Below are 25,128 nucleotides of genomic sequence, written 5' to 3' on the forward strand. Positions count from 1 at the left end.
TGCTTCAGGTGCCCTGAATCTCGGATTCCCTTCCATGATCGGAGAAGAATTTCTTAAAACTATTCTCCAGGTAAAATGTATCACTGGAAGACAGTTTGGTGGTGAGATAGAGATGATGTTTCATGTGTCAGTTTTAATATGTGACAGATCTCATGGATCAGGTCTCATGCCCTTTGTATGTTCATACTATATCATACAGCATCTTTCAGATTCTTGGGACAGCACAAACCAAGCACTGAGCAGCTAATGAGTTATTTTAAACAAAAAAATTAAATGGAAACACAGTAGATAGTTCATATCCACAGACAAAAATCAAAATGTTTTGAGTTAATGCTGGCTACCATTGCTGATTGAGAAACAAATATTGGCCAGACACTGGTAGAATCTATCAACATTCTTCAGTCCAACACAGCCTATGAACTTTAGCAACAGTCCTATGTAAAAAGAATGCAATTGGTTTTCAAGTTCAATAATAGCAAATAGTGAACTACTGCTTAACTCGGTAACAATTCATGTATTTAAATGAAAAATGCAGAACAAATTAGAACACCACCAATATCTCTACAGTACTATAAAACTGTGCATTAGTATCGAAGGGGGAATTGATTCAGTGTATGCTGCTGTGTTCTTTCGATTGACTGTAAATGAATAAAATCAACACAGGCACATAGCGCAGTTCATGAATTGCCTTCATACAATGCTTTTGATGATTGAATCCTTTAAATCTTCATCTTCAAGATGATTGTTGATATCTTCAAATTCTTCGTGGTTCACTCCCGGCTGTTTCTGGCACCTCCAGCCTGAATGCTGAAACCACAGTAAGTAAAACAATTCCGGGTTGTCTTACTGCCTTATTTCTCGTCAACTATCAGTGACAAAAATCACTGCTTTTTGAACACAAACACACACAACTGATACTATTTCACTGTAAGTATAGTGTAGTGCCTATGCGAATGCACGTGTCTGATGCAGGCTTGGTCTCCTGTCCCACTTAAGTGGTATAGTGTCCCAAATAAAGGGAACCCCAGCTATTTTCTCGATTAATATTTGTTCTTTAACAGTTGTCCCAAATAAGCAGCTGCCCCAATTAACTGATAGCCTAATAACCATAAATCACTGTATTTTGAAAAGAATGAAGACCATCTGCACAATGACAACAGCCACAATTCAGCGTGTTTCTTGGAGGTGTCACAATTCATTCACCCAGTACATGGTCACTGAAATAACTGGTTAATGATGATTCCATGTGTGTCTTTTTCCTGGTCTCTCTGCATAATTCAATATTTAAAGGTTCCAGCAAATGTGGATTCAAAGCAAAAGAATCCTAAGTTTCAATTTCCCCAAAGTCAACAACTCTTGTCATTTAAAAAATTAAATGAGAAACACAGTTTGACCTCCTTTATGCTAAAACACTGGCAGAGAGCAAACTTGTCACCAAACAGAAAAGAGTGATCAGGATTATCCAGAACAGCAGGAGTAGTCTTCCCCATCACTCGACATCATCTAGACCAAAAACGTTCAAAATCAGAGATTACTCATTAGCATTCTGTTTTCTGTCTGCATATGTTTTAGAATTTGAGTCAAAGCTGCTACAGGAATGCACTTAACATTGATCTCATTTATATAATGATTTAATGATAACAGAAAAAGGAGATTACAGATAAAATTATGACAAAAATACAAAACTGAAGTGTGCTGCAAACGATAAATGAACATCAATTTGCCTGGACACTTCAGAAGCACGAACCAACACACACATGCTGCTATTTGATGAAGTAACCAGCATGCTTTCCACTCACTGGGAGCAAATTTACTTAACAAATATCATTTAAATTTACCTTAACTTAATACTTACCTGTCCAAGAATATGTCTGGTAGGGGTGGATAAGTTTGCATGTCAGGGACACGCTCATGAACTATTACCATGACAATCGATGTAAACCCAAAGACTATGAATACATAAATAGAACTCAAAACAGTCTTCCAGAACTCTGGGTCAAGCCGCCGTGTTTGATGCTTGTAGTATTTCCCATTCTGATATTGTTCAGTATTCAGGTCTCCAGCAACAGAACCACTGTCCCCAAGACGTTCCACACCATTACACTGACAGTCCTTGCTCTGTGCACAGTTAGTGGCACAGGCAACAGCACTAGGAAGGCATTCATCACTGGTGTAGCCCATCTCTGCCAACACATCTTTGTGCTGTTTCTGAAGTTTCCGAATTGATACCATTAATCTTTTAATATCACCCAGCACTTTCAGTTCTAAAGGTGGGCAGCGTAAATCGTATTCCGTCAAAGTTAGCAGGGCGACACCATCCAGTCTGTGCTTATTACATAGAAGATCAATGTATTCGCTGAAGCCTTCCTCCTTTAGCCACTTGGCTACATGTTTGCTGGTCCAGCGTCTAATATTAAACTGGCTTCCCGTCATGTTTCAACTGAAAAGAAACATAAAAAATTCTTAAAACAAGAGAAACTCTGCAGATGCTAGAATTCCAAGCAACACACACAAAATGCTGGAGGAATTCAGTAGGTCAGGTAGCATCTATGGAAAAAAGTACAGTCAATGTTTTGGGCTGAGATCCTTCAGCAGGACTGGAGGGAAAAAAACATGCAGAGTAGATGAGGGATAGATGAGGAGAGATCTAGTCATCTTTTTTTCCTCCAGTCTTGCTGAAAGGGCTCAGCCTGAAATGTCGACTGTACTTTTTTCCCATAGATGCTGACTGGCCTGCTGAGTTCCTTCATCATTTTGTGTATATTGCATAAAAAGGTCTTAACTGTGTGGAACCATATATCGGACATGACAGAATTTCTATTGAAATGAAAAACATAATTAGATATTAAAAGATGAAGGATCCTCACTTAATTCAAGATAAGACATGGTCCAAGTCATTCAAGGATAGAATGTTCCCAACTAGAAAGTGAATAGATATCTAGATATCACAGTTTTAGATTTATTAAAAAAAACAGCTGAATGAAAATGGTCAACACATTTCCTTGATGTAGGGGAATTCTGATTCTGATTCATCCTGGTCTTCATCAATACATAGATGCTTAGTAAACCCAAAGCACATAAAACCAAATTCACATTTTAGAAACATTTTCCCAATTCCATTAGAAATTGCACAGCCATTCCCACCATAAAAGATAAATAAACTTGAAATGTGTATTTAACAAGATACTGTTGCAATTCAAAGTTTAAAATAACTTTGACTTTTGAAATCCAAAGTAAATTGATTATCAAGGTTCTGTACACATGTTACCATATACTCTGAGATTCATTTCCTTACAGGCATTTACAGGGGAAAATATAAATGCAATAGAATTTTACTAGAAACTATACACAAACAAAAACTGATGAACAACCAATGTGCACAACATGACAAACTGTGCAAATACTAAGAACATGAGTGTTGTAAAGAGTCCCTGAAAGTGAGCCTGTCAGTCATAGAGTCAGTTCAGAGTTGAAGTGAGTGAAAATCCATGCCAGTTCAGAAGCCTAATGTTTGTAGGGTAATAACCAAAATTCCCTCTAATTTTTTTTTTGTACAGCTGCACAGACCAATCTCTGAACAGGTTTTTTTTTAAACACGGCCTGAAAACTGCACAGTACTGTACTTCAAATGCCTTTTTTGTAATATGCATATATGAATATTTAGAATGAAAATTGAAAAAAAATCATATGCTTCTGATTTTATTTGTTATTTGAAGGGTATAATGAAATACAGTACAAAAAAAACTTGTTTCTTAAACTTTTTCTAGCTACGTGACAATAAAGGTAATGTGCACGAGAGACTTTTCACTTACTGTGCAACCAAGCAGCTTAGAGGGAACAGTGATAACAGTGACCTTTGACAAGGTGCCACACATGAGGCTGCTTACCAAGTTAAGAGCCCATGGTATTACAGAAAAGTTACTAATATGGTTAGAGCATTGATGATTAGTAGGAGTCAGCAAGTGGGAATAAAAGGATCCTTTTCTGGTTGGCTGCTAGTGACTTGTGGAGCTCCACAGGGGTTGGTGTTGAGACCACTTCTTTTTATGCTGTATATAAATGATTTAGATGATGGAATAGGTGGCTTTGTCACCAAGTTTGCAGATGATACAAAGATTGGAGGAGGGGCAGGTAGTGTTGAGGAAACAGGTAGGATGCAGAAGGCCTTAGACAGATTAGGAGAATGGGCAAGAAAGTGGCATGTGAAAATGCATGGTCATGCACTTTGGTAGTAGAAATAAATGTATGGATTATTTTCTAAACAGGGAGAAAATACAGGAATGTGAGATGCAGAGGGACTTGGGAGACCTCATGCAGAACACCCTGAAGGTTAACTAGTTGGTTAAGTTGGTGGTGAGGAAGGCAAGTGCCATGGTAGCATTCATTTCAAGAGGTCTAGAATACAAGAGCAAGGATGTAATGCTGAGGCTTTATAAGGCACTGGTGATGCCTCACCTTCAATATTGTGAACAGTTTTGGACAATTTTAGGATGTGGAATCTATGGAGAGGGTGCAGAGGAGATTTACCAGGATGTTGCCTGGCTTGGAGAATAAGTCATATGAAGCAAGGTTAGCAGAGCTGGGACTTTTCTCGTTGGAGCGTAGAAGAATGAGAGGGGACTTGATAGAGGTCTACAAGATTATGAGAGGCATAGATAGGGTGGATAGTCATTAGCTGTTTCCCAGGGCACCAACAGAAAACACCAGAGGGCATATGTACAAAATTAAGGGAGGGAAGTTTAGGGGAGACATCAGGGGTAAGTTTTTTTTACACAGAGGGTTGTGAGTGCCTGGAATGACTTGCCAGCGATAGTGGTGGAGGCTAAAACATTAGGGGTATTTAAGAGCCTCTTGGACAGGCACATGGATGAAAGAAAAATGGAGGGTTATGGGGTAGTGTGGGTTTAGTACTTTTTTTTTAAGGATTATATGGGTCGGCACAACATGGAGGGCTGAAGGGCCTGTACTGTGCTGTAGTGTTCAATGGTTCTATGGGCCCCTCATCTTAGGAAAGACGTAAACACAAGGAAATCTGCAGATGCTGGAAATTCAAGCAACACACACAAAAAATGCTGGTGGAACGCAGCATTTCTTGTGTGTTGTTTAGAAAAGATGTGTTGGCACTGGAGAGGGTCAAGAGGAAGTTCACAAGGATGATTCCAGGAATGAAAGGGCTATCATACGAGGAATGTTTGATGATTCTGGGTTTGTACTCGCTGGAATTCAGAAGGATGATGGGGGATCTCATTGAAACCTTTCGAATGTTGAAAGGCTTAGACAGAGTAGATGTGGAAAGGATGATTCCCATGGTGAGAGAGTCTTGGACAAAAAGGCACAGCCTCAGGATAGAGGGGCGCTCTTTCAAAATAGAGATGTGGAGAAATTTCTTTAGGCAAAGGGTGGTGAATCTGTGGTATTTGTTGCCACATGCAGCTGTGGAGGCCAGGTCATTGGGTGTATTCAAGGCAGAGATTGATAGGTTCTTTATTGGTCATGGCATCAAGGGTTACGGGGAGAAGGCTGGTAACTGGGGTTGAGGAGGACATTAAAAAAAAAATCAGCTATGATTTAATAGCAGAGCAGACTCGACTGACCTGATGGCCTAATTCTGCTCCCATGTCTTATGGTCTAAGAACTATTGCTGAACTTAGTTGTGTGGAATCTAAGGCTTCAGTATTCTGATGGTAGTAGTGAGAAGACAACATAGCCTGGATGGTGGGCAGTCTTTGATAATAGATGCTGCTTTCTTCTGGCAATACTCCATGTAGATGTACTCAATGGTGGGGAGGGCTTCACCTGTGATGGACTGGGCTGTATCCACCACTTTTTGTAGCCTTTTCTGTTCCTGGGCATTGGTGTTTCCATACCAGGTCATGATGCAACCAGTTAGGATACTTTCCACTGTGCATCTATAGAAATTTGCCAATGCTTTTAGTAACATGTTGAATCTATGAAAACTTCTAAGAAGTGGAGGGACTTTCATGCCTTCTTTATAATGGCAGTTATGAGCTGATCCCAGGACACATCCTCTGATACATTGATGCCAAGGAATTTAAAGCTACTGACCCTCTCTGTTTCTCTAATAAAGACTGGCTTATGGACTTCTGGCTTCTTTTTCCTGAGGTTGATAATCATTTCTTTGGTTTTGCTGACATTGTGTGAGAGGTTGTTGTGGCACCACTCAACCAGATTTTCAATCTCCCTCCTATATTATCACCACTGTAGTGTCATCAGCATTTATCAATGAGTTAGTATTTACTGGATGCCACCTTTCGAATTTTCCATAAACACCACCAAGTTTAGAATGCTAATATTTGTATCAAATATTCCAATTTACTACAAAGCCAGTTCTACTTCACGGTGAACCTAATAAAATCCATTGAACAAAGTAAAAAATAACTGGGGTGTTATCTCTTCTACTGGTTTTTATATCACGTATGACTCACTCTTCAATGAAATACCACTCTCGGTCACAAATATTAAATCTAGCTAACACAAAACTTCATCTAATATCAATTTTAATGAAATCTATTCATCATTACAAATTCTGAATTACCCAGCAGTCAACAAAAATTTTATGGGAATCCTGGTCACAATTTAGACCATTACATGTCAAGTCAAGTCAACTTTTATTGTCATTTTGACCATAACTGCTGGTACAGTGCATAGTAAAAATGAGACAACGTTTTTCAGGACCATGGTGTTACATGACACAGTACAAAAAACTAGACCGAACTATGTAATAAAAAAAAACAACATACAGAAAGCTACACCGGACTGCATGAAGTGCACAAAACAACAGTACAGGCATTACAATAAATAATAAACAGGACAGTAGGGCAAGGTGTTAGTCCAGGCTTCGGGTATTGAGGAGTCTGATAGCTTGGGCGAAGAAACTGTTACATAGTCTGGTCGTGAGAGCCCAAATGCTTCGGAGCCTTTTCCCAGACGGCAGGAGGGAGGAGAGATTGTATGAGGGGTGTGTTGAGGTATTGAAAACACATCACACATGTGTGATGGGGTATTGAAAAGACGGCCTATACTAGGGAAAGGGACAATACCACTGACAGTAATTCAGTGATGGATGGATAGGAAGAACCATGAATCTTGATCAGTTACCTTTGCATTCTGTCCTCTGTAATATTCCTTCCTAAAACTCTCCCTCTACATAAACTCTGACTCCTATTTATAAACATTCCCTCTTGACCTCACATCTATCCAATTCCACAACTCTTTCCTCACCAGAATCCTATATTCCATACTTCCAATTTTCAGTTCATCCAAAACTCACTGCCACACCTCACTGTCTTCAGTTGGGGGATTGGGAAACAACCTTAAATTCTGTTCATGCTTAATTCCATTCAAGTATTTCTTTTTTTTGACCTTTTCCAGTCCTATAATCTTCCAGTTATCTGCATTGAGTTTGAACCTGTCATCACATACATTGAGTCTGTGATTACATACACTGGGCCTGCCATTACACCCCACAAACCTACCTTTCCTTTTGCAGATACACAGTGGGCATCTATGGAGGGTTATGACCAGTTGATATTTCTGGCTGAGACCCTATTTGCTGAATCCCCCCAGCATTTTGAGTGTGCCACTCCAGATTTCCAGAATCTCCCATCTTCAATTCATAGGTGCTTGGACAATGGAAGCACACACCTCGAAGTGTAATCCGGATCCAGAGGGATTATGAGCTTTTGTCATTGTCTGCTTTATACGTTGTTTATTGTTGACAATGTTTCTGGAAAGTTTTTACTGAAACTAAGTAACAGCATTTTGTGAACCAGCAATAAAATAGATCCAAGCTGCAACATTTGTCGACGCTGTGGAGGCCAGGTCGTTGGGAGTATTTAAGGTGGAAATTGATAGGATTAGTCACAGTATCAAATATTACAGGGAGAAGGCCGGGAGTGGGGTTAAGGAGGGGAAAAAAATAGGATCAGCCATGATTGAATGGCAGAAAAGTCTTGATGTGTCAAATGGCCCAATTCTGCTCCTATGTCCTATGGTCAGTTGCCCTGTGATCATGTGAGTTTCCTCTTGTGCTGTGTGTGGAGCTGGACAGTCTTCCCTCTGATCCTGAGGGTTTCCTCCTGTGCTGTGTGTGGACCTGGTCAGTCGCCCGTCTGATGATGTGGATTTCCTCCGAATGCTCTGGTTTCTTCCTATGCTGTGTAGACCTGTTCAGTTGACCCTGTGATCATGTGGGTTTCCTCTGGGTGCTCTAGTTTCCTCCTGTGCTGTGTGTGGACTTGGTCAGTTGCCCCTGTGACCATGTAGGTTTCTTCCAGGTGCTCTGGTTTCTCAAGTTCCAAAGACTTGCACACTGGTGGGCTAAGTGGTATAAATGGGTGGTGTAATCTGGGGAGGTGATGGAAATGTGAAAGGAATAGAACCAGACTGAATGTAGGATCCATATGAGAGTGCTAAGAGTCTAAAAAAAAAGAGCCTGTTTCAGTGCTGAGAGATTAGTAGTTTTAATGCAAAATGAGGGATTTATAAATATATTAAGAGCCGAAGTGTAACTAGAGAGTGAATAGGTGCTCTTAAGGATCAGTGTTGTCATCTGTATGTGGAGCCACAGGGGACAGGCAGTGTCAAACTATAAGATTCAAGATAGTTTAATGTCATTTCCAGTACACAAGTATAAAGGATAATGAAATAATTGTTACACTGGCTCTAATGCACAAAAAATACACAAAGTACACAATAATTTTTTTTTAAAAACACTAAATATAACTGCGTAAGATAGCTTAAATACATAGATAGATTATACGTCCATAAAGTGATACACGGAGTATCTGTACATATGGTGACTCTGACAGGAAATGATAGTGACGGTTGGGGCTATGGAGGGGTATGTTAGTGGGTGGAATTTTTGATCAGTCTCACCGGTTGGGAAAATAACTGTTTTTGAGTTTGATGGTCTTGGCATGAATGCTGTGTAGCCTCTTCTCTGAGTGGGACCAACAGTTTATGAGCAGTGTTGGTGGGATCCTTCATGATGTTACTGTCCCTTTTCTGGCACCTTTCTGTATATGGGTTTTCCCCACTATCCGAAGGTACAGCATTCCTATTAAACCATTCGTAAGCTGAAATGGCATAAAGCGAAGAAGCAATTACCATTAATTTATATGGGAAAAGTTTTTGAGCATTCCCAGACCCAAAAAATAACCTACCAAATCATACCAAATAGCACATAAAACCTAAAATAACACTAACATATAGTAAAAGCAGGAATGATATGATAAATACACAGCTATATAAAGTAGAAATAATGTATGCACAGTGTAGTTTCACTTAGCAGAATCAGGAAGATTGAGCCAAAACCAGTTTGTAGAAAAAAAAACTGGCATGTACACGCATGCATACATACATGCACGCGCACACACCTGCCCGTGCAAGGCTTCACGGTCATGGTAGTCTTTCTCGGGGTAAACACAAGTTTAAAGCGGGCATCTTTTTTCATAAAAGCAAAAATCATCTTTCGGTTAGCGAAAACAGGTACTAATGTAAGTCTTTCGTAAAAGCAAAGTTGTGTAAAGCGAACATTCGGAAAGCGGGGGACGCCTATACTTGTCCTTGATGTTGGGTTGGCTGGTATCAGTTATGCACCGTGCAGTTTTGATCTCCTGTTATAAGGCCTTCACATCTGCCACAGTGCAGTCAGAATGGGGAAACTTGAATAGTAAATCTGACAACAGCCCATCTGACCACAACACTTGCAACTGGCTGTAACTTTCAAACATGAAAGCAGTCACAGAAACAATTTCAACTAGTTTCAATTCTTCAAGTTTTGAACTTCATCTCCACGTAAACCTGACTGATACAGCTAACCAAAGTCTGTCAACTCTGACTTCAATCTCTCTTTCAGATTCCACAGTTCACTTTTGATTTACCCAAATATCATACAACAGAGGAATATTTCAGACACCAATTAAATCTTTACTAGGTTTACAGCGTTATCTTGTCGAGAACTGATGTATCGTTTACAGTTGCAAGAAAAAGTTTGTGAACCCTTTGCAACTGCCTGGTTTTCTAAATTAATTACTCATAAGATGTGATCTGATCTTCATCTAAGTCACAATAATAGGCAAAAACAATCTACCTAAACTATAACACGCAAACAACTGTATTTCACGTCAATACTGAGTACTCCACTTAACACAATCACAGTTTAGCTTCAAAAAATATGTGAACCTCTGGGGTCATATCTTCTACAAAAGTTTTTTGGGAATTAGGTGTTCCAATCAATAAGATTGGAGATGTGGGTTATAGAGGTGGCAAGACACAAAAAGTCAGGTTACTGACAGCCTGCTCTTCTCAAGAAAGATCTGCTTATGTCCACCTTGCCTCGATTAAAACAACTTTCAGGGTATCTTAGAAGAATTGTAGATGCTGGAAAAGACTAAAAAAGCATTTCTAAAGTGTTTATCAGTCCATAGTAAGAGAAACTGTCTAAAAATGGAGGAAATCCAGTACTGTTCCTACTCTCCCTAGAAATAGGCTTTCTGCAAAGATCACACCAGTTTCAACATACAAGAGTTCAAGTCAAGTCAAGTCAACTTTTATTGTCATTTCGACCATAACTGCTGGTACAGTGCATAGTAAAAATGAGACACCTTTCTCAGGACCATGGTGTTACATGACACAGTACAAAAAACTAGACTGAACTACGTAATAAAAAAAACAGAGAAAGCTACTCTAGACTACAGACCTACACTGGACTGCAGAAAGTGCACAAACACAGTGCAGGCATTACAATAAATAATAAACAGGACAGTAGGGCAAGGTGTCAGTCCAGGCTTCGGGTATTGAGGAGTCTGATAGCAGGGTCTTGATATGTCTCATGCACATACTTTTTCCAGCCTGGACTGTGAATGATTAAACAATGTGTTCAATAAAGACATGAAACATACAAATACTTGAGTGTTATTATTTTAGGCATATTGTGTTTGTCTATTTTTGTGACTTAGATGAAGATCAGACCATATTTTATGAGTAATTAATGCAGTAAACCTGGCAAAGGGTTCACAAACTTTTTCTTGCCACTATAGAAGCTACAGGTACAAACTTTAACCATATCAATGTCTGTAGCAGATAGACAATGAGAGAATTGTAGATTGGAGGGCTTGAAATTCAAGTAGCTTAATTGAGATAACATATTAACTTGCTGGTTTAGTATTTCCAATTGCACCTCATCTATACAGCATCATACTGTAACCAGACATGGGAAGTGAAGGTCATCACACATGCTGCTTGGCAAAAAGGCACATTACACAGGACAAGTGGCCACACATATTCATATACTTCTATCTTTCTCAAACAGAATATGATTCACAAAGTTAGCATTACTTAACCACTCTCGCTAGAAATCTACTTACATCTTCCCCCCCATCCCACCTGGTGATCCTAGCCCAGATTAGGTCATAAAGACAAGAATATAAATATCAGTAACAAAACTGCATCAAAATGTAGGATTTAACATAATGGGCTAATCTAGCACTAACCAAGGCAGTTAAATTGAAAGCTAGAGTGTGTGACCCACACTGAGAAAGTAGAACACTGCAGCACACAGTTTCTATTTATGAAGATAAGAGATTTTTAAGAAAAGATGGGTTGGGGGGGGGGGGGGGGGAAGAACATGTAGATTCAGGAACAGTGTGCAAGAGGGCCAGAGAATTATACAGTTGATGAGAGGACAATGGGAAACATTGAACAAGGGATGTAAATATTGGTCAGTGGCTTAACCCCTCACCTCAAATTAGTTGCACCAATTGACTATACACCTGGCATTGGGGAGTTCAGTATCCGTGTTCTAGTTGTTAACTATTTTATTTAGAGATACAGCACGGAATAGGCTCTTTCAGCCCACTGAGCCACATTGGCAAGCAACCCCTGATTTAACTCCAGCCTAATCACGGGACAATTTATAAATGACCAACTAAATCTGAACTCCGATGCTCCAAGCTGTAATATCATCGTGCTAACTGCTATGCTACTGTGGCACCCCGCAATAAGTGTGTTATCCTCAAATCTGGTCACTCCTCACCAAGAGTCTTACACAGGATGGAATAATTTACTTTAGACCAATGACAAAATACAATTACCATATAACAATTACAGCATGGAAACAGGCCATCTCGGCCCTTCTAGTCCGTGCCGAATGCTTACTCTCACCTAGTCCCACTGACCCGCACTCAGCCCATAATCCTCCGTTCCTTTCCTGTCCATTTACTTATCCAATTTTACTTTAAATGACAATACTGAACCTGCCTCTACCACTTCTACTGGAAGCTCATTCCACACAGCTACCACTCTCTGAGTAAAGAAATTCCCCATAGTGCTACCCTTAAACTTTTGTCCCCAACTCTCAAATCATGTCCTCTTGTTTGAATCTCCCCTACTCTCAATGGAAAAAGCCTACCCACGTCAACTCTATCTATCCCCCTCATTATTTTAAATACCTCTATCAAGTCCCCCCTCAACCTTCCACGCTCCAAAGAATAAAGACCTAACTTGTTCAACCTTTCCTTGTAACTTAGGTGCTGAAACCCAGGTAACATTCTAGTAAATCTTCTCTGTACTCTCTCTATTTTGTTGACATCTTTCCTTTAATTCGATGACCAGAACTGTACGCAATAATCCAAATTCGGCCTTACCAATGCCATGTACAATTTTACCATTACATCCCAGCTCCTATACTCAATGCTCTGACTTATAAAGGCCAACATATCAAAAGCTTTCTTCACCACCCTATCACAAATTGTTGTTTTAGGGCAAACATCACTCATGCTGCAGCCACACTTTACACAAACACTGCAAGATACAAGAGAAGCACAAGGTCAGATGGGCTCCAGCATGAAATCTGTGCATATTTGCTATCACTGATTAAGATAGAATTTTAAATTCATCACCGTTTCACTTGATATAATGGCTTCAGTAAAGTATGTTTCAACTTGTTACAAACTATTTTCCTTGCCTGGACTCAATTCAAGCAAGATATTTTTCCTCACTCTCTGTATCCTTAACTTGGTAAATGTATTTACAATTTACAACAGATGGTCGGCTAAACTTGCTGCCACAGAATCAAAATGTACCTCAAAATCACACCTCCCACCATTCCAATTTCCTCCTTGGCAACTCAATAAAGTCAGAATATTCGCCAATGGGAAATTGTCAAATGCTATTCACATGCACCAAACTGATACTGGTGTACAGATTTTATATTTTATATTTAGTATTTTCACATTGTCCTCAGACTCACATACACAAGATCCAAACTCCACCAGGACAAACTCCAGCTTGTTTTTTTAAGGTAAGGTAAACATTTCGGCATGTTCATTCTGTACAGAATATGTTAAACAGTGAATACAGGTAAAGTAGGGGTCTGGGTGATCTGGAACCTAATGTAATCATAGCCAATACAAATCCAACCCAAGCCTGAGTACAAACTCAGGGAAAGAGATCCAAGAGGGCGGCGCGACGCAGCTTGCAGCGGCCACTCCGGAACTGATTATCTGTTATTTGTGAAGTGGGGTGACGTGCGCAATCATAATCGATTGAAAACGGATGTGGAAGCACGGAGAAACATCAGGAAATCTCCAGGAAGACCTTCTTCGTTGCGGCTGCTGCTATGAGGTCCGGGACTCTGCTGGGAAGAACAGGCCCCCAGTCCTTAGGGTCGCGTTGCCGATGGCCGTTGGCAGGGCCGTCTTAATACGCTCGGTAGAGGATGGTGCTCGGAGAAGCTGTGCTGGAGGGGACGGTCGTTGGCTCTGAGTTTCGACGGACTCAGGTCATTTTCGGTGTGTGCTGCGTCTGCGAGGCTGGTTTCAACGGAGCTTCCATTGTGTGCTGCATCTGCGAGGCTGAGTCAGGCGGCGCCTTAGAAGTCCATAGCGGGGATATTCCCTTCTGCCGCCGGCGTGGGATGGCGAGTCTGTCGGGACCCTGGGGACTTGTGGAAACTGTGGTGATTTCTTTTGAACTTACAGTCCTTTAACATCTTGGACTATTTTTACTGTGCCGATAGTCTGTTTTTTTTTAATCAATTATGCTATTGTTTGCACTGTTGTAACTATATATTGTAGTTATGTGGTTTTGTGCAGGTCTTGTAGCTTTAGTTTTTGGTCTTGTTTTTAGTTTTTGTCTGGTGGATTTGGAGCTCCTTTCTGGGGAACGCGCTAGATGGTAGCGCAATATTAATACGCAGCAGCCTCTCCGGACTCTGGATTGGGGATTGCTAAACGTTATGTGGATTTTCTGGTGTAGTCTGTTTTGTCATATGCTTTTGTGATATCATTCTGGGGGAACGTTGACTCATTTTTTAACTGCATTGCATTTGTGGTTTCTAAATGACAATAAACTGAATCTGAATCTGAAACTAAGGTACATGCAGAACTCTAGGCTTGGCGTTAACGTTCCAAAATTTGACCAAAATGTTGAAGATTCTCATCTATCCCATATGCAAATAACTCCACCTGTTTGTCTGAGGCAAATGTGGGAAAACATTCCCCAATTTTGAGTAACCTTTCATGCTTACTGTACACACTAGCACTACAGATGCTGCAGATGGGGGGAACATACAAAAAGCTGCAGGTCAGGCAGTATCTGTGGAGAGAAATGGACCGTCAACATTCCAGGGTCTCAATGTGGTTTATATCACCATCTGAATATGGCACTGAGGCAAACTTGAAACAGATGCCCACAGAAACAAAAGTCTGGTCAAACTCTCACTAGCATTCTCTTACATCAACCATCAAACCTATCACTGAGTCAAACCTGGCTAAATAAAACACACAAGTCTGGTTCTGGTTGGTAGACCATCCTGATCTTCAAGAAAACTTGAATCCAATTCCCAGGAAACACCCCACTCACTCCCTTACTAAAATATCAGACCCTACCACTGACAAACTTGAAATGAACACCCACAGATATCACCCTCCCACCCTAGGTCACATCCCTCACCTGCTCACCAAACAAACATCTCATGCAGCTGCCATCAGCTTTCAGGTGGTGGAAATTCAACTCAACTAAGATCAAAAAGTAGAGGTCAATACCACTCTATCCCTAATCAGATTACTAAAGCACACACAAATGTAGCGCAGTATCAGCAACTTGTTCCAAAGTCCCCTGGACACACACTGTTCTCATCTGTGCAACACTGACTTCTCCCTTCAGCAATCTACCTGAGCAAAGGACAAAAGATACACTTTTAATAGCACAGAACACTTATCAGCAATTTCAGCCATTCTGCTCATGAAGGAACCTTGGGACTTTGGAACAAATTGCCTTATTCTTCCACCCTGTACACAATGTGCCATGTTGTAATCTACGTTATTCATTGATATCATCCATTATATAATGGGGTCAAACATATTTAGGGGTGTTCACAGGTTTGGTATTTGTAACCCAGGGATAGTCTGTAGCTGGGGACCAAGCACCAACCTCTGTTGTACCCAACTAGACACAGTCAGACAAACCGACGAGGATCTTGTAATTTCTCTATATTTTCAGTTCACCAGCTTCACACCAGTAGGCTACCCCCAATATCAGATGTGCCATCTTCACACTATTATGCTGCCCCTGATATCAGATGTGCCAGTTTTCTCAGTGAGAAAAGGTCTCTGTTTTCTCTGAGGGATTTCAACAGTTAGAAGATGCAGATGTTGTTCTTGGATCAGCAAAGATTGAGAACTCCTTCCGAACGCACTGTTCTCTACTTTCTCCACACTAATCCTAACTTCACCATCAAACCTGCAGATAAGAGGAGTGCCGTAGTAGCTTGGTGGACTGACCTCTACCTTGCAGAGGCCCAGCAACAACTGTCAGACACCTCCTCTTACTTACCCTTCAAATGGGATTCCACCAAGCCATTGTCTCCCACACCATCAATGACCTTATTAACTCTGGGGATCTCCCATCCACTACCACCAAACTCAGTTTACTCAGCCCATACATCTAGTTTTTACTTCCTACCCAAGGTCCACAAACCTGCCTGTCCAGGTAGCCCTACTCTTTCTGCTTGCTCCTGTCCCACTGAACTTATATCTGCATACCCTCACTCATTTTTTCCCCCCTGGTTTAGTACCTTCTTACCTACATTCATGATTCTTCATGTGCTCTTGATCTTTTCAATGATTTCAAGTTCCCTGGCCCTGATTATCTTATTTTCACTACGGATATCGAGTCCCTAAACACCTCCATCCGCCACCAGGAAGGCCTCACAGCTCTCCGTTTCTTTCTGGACACCAGACCCAAACAGTTCCCCTCTCCTACCACTCTCCTCTGTCTGGCAGAAATTATTCTCACTCTCAATGATTTCTCCTTTGGCTCCTCCCACTTCCTTCAAACAAAAGGTGTAGCCATGGGAACTCGAATGGGTCCCAGCTATGCCTGCCTTTTTGTCAGCTACGTTGAACAGTCTATGTTCCAAGCCTACACTGGTATCACTGTGCAGCTTTTCCTACACTACATTGAGAACTGCATTGTTGCCACTTCCTGCGCCCATGCAGAGCTCATCAACTTCTTCAACTTTTCCTCCAACTTCCAGCCTGCACTCAAATTTAACTGGTCCATTTCTGAAACCTCCCTCCCTTTTCTTGATTCCTCTATTTCTATCTCTGGAGACAGCTTACCTACTGACGTCTATTAAGAACCCACTGAATCTCACAGCTACCTGGACTATATCTTTCTCACCCTGTTACTTGTAAAAATGCCATCCCCTTCTCTCAGTTCCTCCATCCCTGCTCTCAGGAAGAGACTTTTTTAAATTCCAGAACTAAGGAAATGTCCTCATTCTTCAAAGAAAGGGGCTTCCCGTCCTCCACCATCAACACTGCCCTCAACCACATCTCTTCCATTTCATGCACATCTGTCCTCCCACCACCTCACCAGCAATTGGTTCCTCTTGTTCTCACCTACCACCCCACCAGCCTCTGCATCTAACACATAATTCTCCGGAACATCCAACATCTCCTATGAGATCCCACCACCATCAAGCACATCTTTCCTTCCCCTCATTTTTTGCCTTCAGTAAGGATCACTCCCTACATGACTCCCTTGTCTATTTGTCGCTCCCCATTGATCTCCCTCCTGGTACTTATCCTTGCAGGCAAAAGAAGTGCTGCACCTGCCCCTACACCTCCCCCCTGACTACCATTCAGGGTCCCAAACAGTCCTTCCAGGTGAGGTGACAATTCACCTGTGAGTCTGTTGGGGTTGTATCCGGTGCTCCCGGTGTGACTTCCTGCTTATCAGTGAGACCCAACATAGATTGGGAGACCGCTTCACCAAGCACCAACTCTCCGTCCGCCAAAAAAAACTCTCCAGATCTCCCAGTGGCCACCCATTGTAATTCCACTTCCCATTCCTATTCCGACATGTCCGTCCGTGCATGGCATCCTCTACTGTTGTGATGAGGCCACACTCAGGTTGGACTATAACACCATAAGACATCGGAGCAGAATTATGCCACTTAGCCCATCGAGTCTGCGCTGCCATTCAATCATGGCTGATTCCTTTCCCCCTCTTCCCTGGCTTTCTCCGTGTAACCTTTGATGCTGTGTCCAATCACGAACCAATCAAGCTCTGCCTTAAATACACCTTAAATTACTATAAATTGCACATTGCACATTTAGATTTTTACTCATGTAAGTGAAGGATGGAAGTAATAAAGCCAATTCAACAACCTGACCTCTACGACTGCCTGTGGTAAAGAACTTCACAGATTCACCATCCGGCTAAAGAAATTTCTCCGCATCTCTGTTTTAAATGGACGCCTCTCTATCCTGAGGCTGTGCCTCGTGTCCTACACTCTCCCATCATGGGAAACATCCTTTCCAAATCCACTCTGTCTAGCCCTTTCAACAATCAAAAGATTTCAATGAGATCCCCCCTCATCCTCCTAAATTCCAGCGAGTACAGACCCAGAGCCATCAAATGTTCCTCATATGATAATCCTTTCATTCCCAGAATCATCCTTGTGAGCCTCCTCTGAACCCTCCCCAATGCCAGAACATCTTTTCTTAGATGAGAAGCCCAAAACTGTTCACAATACTCAAGGTAAGGTCTCACCAGTGCCTTATAAAGCCTCAGCATCGCATCCCTGCTCTTGTGTTCTAGACTTCTTGAAATAAATGCTAACACTGCATTTGCCTTCCTTACCACCAACTCTACCTGCAAGTTAAACTTTAGGTTGTTCTGCACAAGGACTCCCAAGTCCCTTTGCATCTCAGATTTTTGGATTTGCTCCCCACTTAGAAAATAGTCTACACATTTATTTCTACTACCAAAGTGCATGATCATGCATATTCCAACATTGTATTTCATTTGTCCATTCCCCTAATCTATCTAAGTCCTCTGCAGACTACCTGTTTCCTCAACACTAACTGCCCCTCCACCAATCTCCATATCATCTGCAAACTTGGCAACAAATCCATCTATTCTATCATCTAAATCATTAATAATACAGCATAAAAAGAAGCGGTACCAACACCAACCCCTGCAAAACACTAATCATTGCCAGCCAACTAGAAAAAGATCTTTTTATTCCCACTCACTGCCTCCTACCAATCAGCCAATGCTCTAACCATGCCAATAACTTTCCTGTAATACCATGGGCTCTTAACTTGGTAAGCAGCCCTGCCTTGTCAAAGGCCTTCTGAGACTCCAAATATTCAACATCCACTGGATCCCCTTTACCTATCCTACATGGAATCTCCTCAAAGAATTCCAACAGGTTCATCAGGCAAGATTTTCCCTGATTTCCCATGCTGACTTTGTCCAATCTTGTACTGTGTCTCCAAGTACTCCATAACCTCATCCTCAACAATTGACTCCAACATCTTCCCAACCACTGAGGTCAAACTAACGGGTCGATAATTTCCTTTCTGCTGCCTTCCTCCTTTCTTAAAGAATGAAGTGACATCTGCAATTTTCCAGTCATCTGGCACCATGCCAGAGTCCAATTATTTTTGAAAGATCATTACTAATGCCTCCACAGTCTCTATCACTACCTCTTTCAGAAACCTAGGATACAGTTCATCTGGTCTGGGTGACCTATGTATCCTTAGGTCTTTCAGCTTTTTGTATGATCATGCACTTTGGTGGAAGAAATAAACGGGCTAACTATATGGGGAGAGAATTCAAAATGCAGAGATGCAAAGGGACTGAGGAGTCCTTGTGCAGGATACCCTAAAGGTTAACCTTCAGGTTGAGTCAGTGGTGTAGAAGGCGAATACAATGTTGGCATTCATTTCTAGAGGTGCAGAATATAAGAGCAGGGATGTGATGTTGAGGCTCCATAAGGCACGTGTGAGACCACACTTGGAGTATTGTGTGCAGTTTAGGGCTCCTTATTTTAGAAAGAATATACTGACATTGGAGAGAGTTCAGAGAAGATTCACGAGAATCATTCCAGGAATGAAAGGGTTACTGTATGAGGAATGTCTGGCACCTCTTGGGCTATATTCCCTGGAGTTCAGGAGAATGAACAGGGATCTCATAGAAACATTCCAAATGTTAAAAGGTCTGAACAGATGAGATATGGCAAAGTTATTTTTCATGGTAGGGGATTCTAGGACAAGAAGGCACGACTTCAGGATTGAAGAACGTCCATTTAAAACAGAGATGCGGAGAAATTACTTTTGTTAGAGGGCGGTAAATCTGTTGCCAAGAGTGGCTGTGGAGGCTAAGTCATTGGGAGCATTTAAGGCAGATATAGATAGGTTCTTGATTAGCCAGGGAATCAAAGGGTATGGGGAGAAAGCAGGGGAGTGAGGATGACTGGAAAAATTGAATATGCCCATGTTTGAATGGCGGAGTGACTCGATGGGCTGAATGGCCTTCATCTGCTCCTATATCTTATGGTGTTATAAATAAAATATGTGAAAAAAACAAATGTCAATATTTGATAAGGGTTTCTGTATGGGTGGGCTTCTAGAAAGACAGGAAGGAGAGGGGTGTAGTATCAGATTGTATAAACATTTACACAGTATTGCAGGTACATTGCAGTAAACAATGTCAATGACAGATAATGGAATTGATGGCTTTGTGGCAAAGTTTGCAGATGATAGGAAGATAGGTGGAGGCGTAGGTAGTGCTGAGGAAGTAAAGTGATTACAGAAGGACTTGGACAAATGACCAAAAAAGTGGTAGATGGAATACAGTGCAACACACACTTCCTGCTGAAACATCAACTGTACTCTTTTCCAAGATGCTGCCTGGCCTGCTGAGTTCCTCCAGCATTTTGCGTGTGTTGCTCATATTTCCAGCATCTGCAGAGTTTCTCTTGTTTGAGATGGAATATAGTTTTGGGAAATGTATGACAATGCATTTTAGTAAAAGGAATAAAAATGAGGAAAGAACTCAAATATCAGAGGTGCAAGGGATCTTAGAAGTCCTCATGCAGGACTTCCAGAAGGTTAATTTACAGGTTAGCACTCTTATTGAAGGATGAGATCAGGGCGATAGTGAGAGACGATATAAGAGCTAAGGAGCAGAATGCTGAATCCATCTGGGTAGAGATTAGAAATAGTAAGGGGAAAGAAAAAATCACTGGTGGGTGTTGTCTATTGGCCACCGAATAATAGCATTACCGTGGCACAGACAATAAGCAGAGAAGTATCTGAGACATGAAAGAATGGAACAGTAGTTATCATGGGGGACTTTAATTTGCACATAGATTGGGTGAATCAAGTCGGTCAAGGCAGTCTTGAAGAGGACTTCACAAAATGCATCCGTGATGGCTTTCTTGAACAGCATGTTATTAAACCTACAAAGGAACGTACTATCCTAGATCTGGTCCTGTGCAATGGGACAGGTAAAATTAGTGAGGGATCTTGTAGTTAGGGATCCTCTTGGGAAGAGTGATCACAGTATGACTGAATTTCTCATACAAATGGCGGGTGCAATAGTTCAATCTAAAACCAGTGTACTATGCCTAAACAATGGAGACTACAATGGGATGAGGGAGGATGTGGCTAGTGTAGACTGGTAAGCAGGTTATACGGTAGAACGGCTGAGGAAATGGAAGACTTTCAAAGAGATTTTTCACTGTGCTCAACAAAAGTATATTCCAGTTAAAAGCAAGGTCAGCAAGGGTGGGGAGAGCCAGCCTTAAGTAACTAAGGAAATAAAGGGAAGCATCAAATTAAAAGCTCGTGCATACAGAGTGGCCAAGAGTAGTGGGAAACTAGAAGATTGAGAAAACTTTAAAAAGCAACAAAGTACCACTAAGCGAGCAATAAAGAAAGGGAAACTAGATTATGAAAATAAACTAGCAAAAATATAAAAACGGATAGTAAAAGTTTTTATAACTATATAAAGTGGAAAAGGGTGTCTGAAGTGAATGCAGGTCCCTTGGAGGACGAGAATGGGAAATTGATATTGGGCAATTAGGAAGTGGCTGAGGCTTTGAATAAGTATTTTGTGTCGGTCTTCAAGGTGGAGGACACATCTAACATGCCAAAGAAAAATGTCATAGATGCGATGGCAAGCGAGGACCTCGATACAAAAGCTATCACTAAAGAGGCATTGTTGAGCAAACTTGTGAGCCTGAAGACAGATAAATGCCCTGGTCCTGGTGGAATGCATCCCAGGGTACTGAAAGAAATGGCACAAGTTATAGTAGAGGCTTTGGTGATGTTTTATCAAAATTCTCTGGATTCTGGGCAGGTTCCAGCAGATTGGAAGATGGCGAATGTCACACCACTATTCAAAGAAGGATGTTGGCAAAAGGCAAGTAACTATAGGCCAGTTAAGTTTAACATCTGTTGTTGGGAAAATGCTTAAAGCTATCATTAAAGAAGCAATAGCAAGGCATCTGGAAAGAAATGGATCCATCAGGCAGACACCGCTTGGATTCAGCAAAGACAGGTTCGATTCGACAAACTTCCTGGAGTTCTTTGAGGATATAACGAGCGCAGTGGATAGAGGGGAACAGATAAATGTTACTTTTCTTGGAGTTCCAGAAGTGTTCAATAAGGTGCTACATAAAAGACTTGTACATAAGGTAAGGATGCAAGAGTTGTGGGTGATGTATTAGCATGGATAGAATTGGTTAACTAATAGAAAGTAGAGAGTTGGGATACACGGGTGTATATCTGGTTGGCAATCAGTGGTGAGTGGTGTGCCACAGGGGTCAGTGCTGGGCCCGCAACTGTTCACGATATACGTTAACAATCTGGAAGAGGGGACCGAGTGTAGTATATCTAAATTTGCTGATGATACTAAATTGAGTTGAAAAGCAAATTGTGCAGAAAATACAGACAGCCTGCAGAGAGATACAGATAGACTAAGTGAGTGGGCAAGGGTCTGGCATTTGGAGTACAATATTGGTAAATAAGAGGTCATCCACTTTGGAAGGGAAAATGAAGAGCAGATTATTATTTAAGTGGTAAAAATTGTAGCATGCTATTGTGCAGAGGGACTTGGGAGTGCTTGTGCATCAATCACAAAAGGTTGGTCTACAGGTACAGCAGGCTAGCAAGAAGGCAAATGGAATGCTGGCCTTCATTGCTAGAGGGATTGAATTTAAGAGCAGGGAGGTTATGTTGCAACTGTGCAGGGTTCTGGTGAGGCTGCACCTGGAGTACTGCTTGGAGTCTCATCTCCTTACTTGAGGTAAGATATACTGGCTTTGGAGCAGAGATGAGGGGGTTAGACTAGGAGGAAAGATTGAGTCGCCTGGGACTGCACTCGCTGGAATTCAGAAGAATGAGAGGAGATCTTATAGAAACATATAAAATTATGAAAGCAATAGATAAGATAGAGGCAGGAAAGTTGTTTCCACTGGTAGGTGAGACTAGAACTAGGGGACATAGCCTCAAGATTCATGAGAGTGGATTTAGGATGAAGATGAGGAAGAACTGCTTTTCCCAGAGAGTGGTGAATCTGTGAAATTCTCTAATCTGATGAAGCAGTGGAGACTACCTCAGTAAATATATTTAAGACAAGGTTAGATAGATTTTTGCATAGTAGGGGAATTAAGGGTTATGGGGAAAATGCAGGTAGGTGGAGATGAATCCGTGGCCAGATCAGCCATGATCTTATTGATTGGTGGAGCAGGCTCGTCTACTCCTGCTCCTATTTCTTATGTTCTTATGTACACTGAATCTGTGGTAAAAAAAAAGGCAAATGCAATGTTGGCATTCAGTTCAAGGAGAATAGTATATTAAATCAAGGAGATAATGCTGAGGCTTTACAAGACACTAGTTAGGCCTCACTTGGGAGTATTGTCAAAAATTTTGGGTCCTATGTTGTCATGGGAGGGAGTCCAGAGGAGGTTCACGAGGATAATTCCAGAAATGAAGGGGTTAACATATGAGGAACATTTGGCAGCTGTGGGTCTGTACTTACTGGACTCACTGGAATTTAGAAGAATGCCCAGGGGTGGGGGATGGATCTAACTGAAACCTACTAAATGTTGAAAGGACTAGATAGGGTCAATGTGGAGAGGATGTTTCCCATGGTAGGAGTGTCCAGAACTAGAGGGGCAGCCTCAAAATTGAGAGGCGACCCTTTAGAACAGAGGTAAGGAGGATTTTTTTTTTAGCCAGAGAGCAATGAATCTATTGAATGCTCTGCCACAGACAGCTGTGGAGACCAAGACCATGGGTATATTTAAAGTGAAAACAGAGTTTCCTGATAGGTCAGGGCATCAGAAGTTCTGGTGAGAAGGCAGGTGTATGGGGTTGAATGGGATCAGGGTTCAGACATAATGGAATGGCGGAGCAGACTCTGTGGGCTGAATAAATGCAATAAATGTTGGCCTTGCATCTGATGTCTGAATCCCGAAATATGAACACAAGTAATTTTATGCAATAGGATACATAATCAAATTATAACTTAGCTTTCATTCAAGGTTACACTCCCATTTCTGCAAACTAATTTGCACTGATTATTACTCTCATCACAGAATGGAAAATTATCTGCAATTTGAATGGAATACAGAGAAACATTGCAACCCCCAAAATCCAATCAAAAATTAATCACAAAACTCAAAACAATCAGATGAAAGCTTAATTAAATAACACATTATTGATGCCACTCTATTGGTGATGCAAAAGTTGCATTCAGTAGCAGTTAACAATCATTTATTAGCGATACAGCACAGAGTAGGCCATTCCAGCCCTTCGAGCCATGCCACCACAGCAACTCTGAACAACCGATTTAACCCTAACCTAATCATGGGACAATTTACAATGACCAATTAACCTTCCCAGTATGTCTTTGGACTGTGAGTGGAATCCAGAGGACCCAAAGAAAACCCATGCATTCCACAGGGAACACGTACCGAATCTCCTTACAGAGGATGCCAGGACTGAACTCTGAGCTCCAGTGCCTTGAGCTGTAATACTGTCGTGCTAACCCGCTACACCACCATGTATTACTGCTACACTACTGTGGCACCAGAATATTTTTCCAACCACTTTCATCCACGATTCCACTCTGTGATTTTGGCACAAGAGCGGAGATTGGTTCCAGGATTCCTACATTCATAGGTCTTAACACTGATTAGTCTTCTCTGAAGCACATTTGCACATAACAACTATTCAGAAGACAGAATACTCAGTTGTTGCAGTCCATACAATTTGCCGGAGTTCACTATTTTAGCAGCCCACAGGGTAACACTGCAGATGTCACAAAAAGCTGCATTATATAAAATTCACATTCCTAGATCATACAATTTGGTGAGCTGCATCTTACTTCGATAGCAAACTATCCCTCATATCAGCATTTGTCCAAATGTAGCACTGAGGAGCCTGAATAAAAGAAAAAAATTCACACCACAGCCGAAAACCCTATCGAGGATAAAGAGTCACTTCGAAGTTGCTGCCACGGGACTTCCTGCCCATGGACTACTCAGCATAAGTAACAAGAAGAATGATTCCAGGAATGAAAGGGTTATCATACGAGAAACATTTGATGGCTCTGGGTCTGTACTCACTGGAATTCAGAAGGATGAGGGGGAATCTCATTGAAACTTACAAATATTGAAAGGCTTAGACAGAGTAGATGTGGAAAGGATGTTTCCCATGGTGGGAGAGTCGAAGTCAAGAGGGCACAGCCTCAGGATAGGACACCCTTTCAAAACAGAGACGTGGAGAAATTTCTTTA

General features: G+C 41.4%; 1 protein-coding gene across 3 annotated transcripts in view; it reads right to left on the reverse strand.

The window, feature by feature from the left end:
- Window positions 1-25,128, reverse strand: part of samd8 (sterile alpha motif domain containing 8) — an 83,492-nt gene that overhangs the window by 37,942 nt on the left and 20,422 nt on the right. Inside the window, exons 2-3 of one of the 3 annotated variants that reach the window (XM_073025713.1) lie at window positions 8,899-9,098; window positions 1,856-2,440 (exon numbers count right to left, since the gene is read on the reverse strand). The exons of 1 other annotated variant lie outside the window; for it this stretch is intronic. In XM_073025713.1, the coding sequence (XP_072881814.1) occupies window positions 1,856-2,433 (578 nt within the window). In that variant the 5' untranslated portion in view covers window positions 2,434-2,440; window positions 8,899-9,098. The remainder of the gene's footprint in view (window positions 1-1,855; window positions 2,441-8,898; window positions 9,099-25,128) is intronic. One more of the 3 variants, XM_073025712.1, reaches the window with a different exon arrangement.

Source organism: Hemitrygon akajei, chromosome 21 (assembly GCF_048418815.1).
Source record: "Hemitrygon akajei chromosome 21, sHemAka1.3, whole genome shotgun sequence".
Lineage (NCBI taxonomy): Eukaryota > Metazoa > Chordata > Chondrichthyes > Myliobatiformes > Dasyatidae > Hemitrygon > Hemitrygon akajei.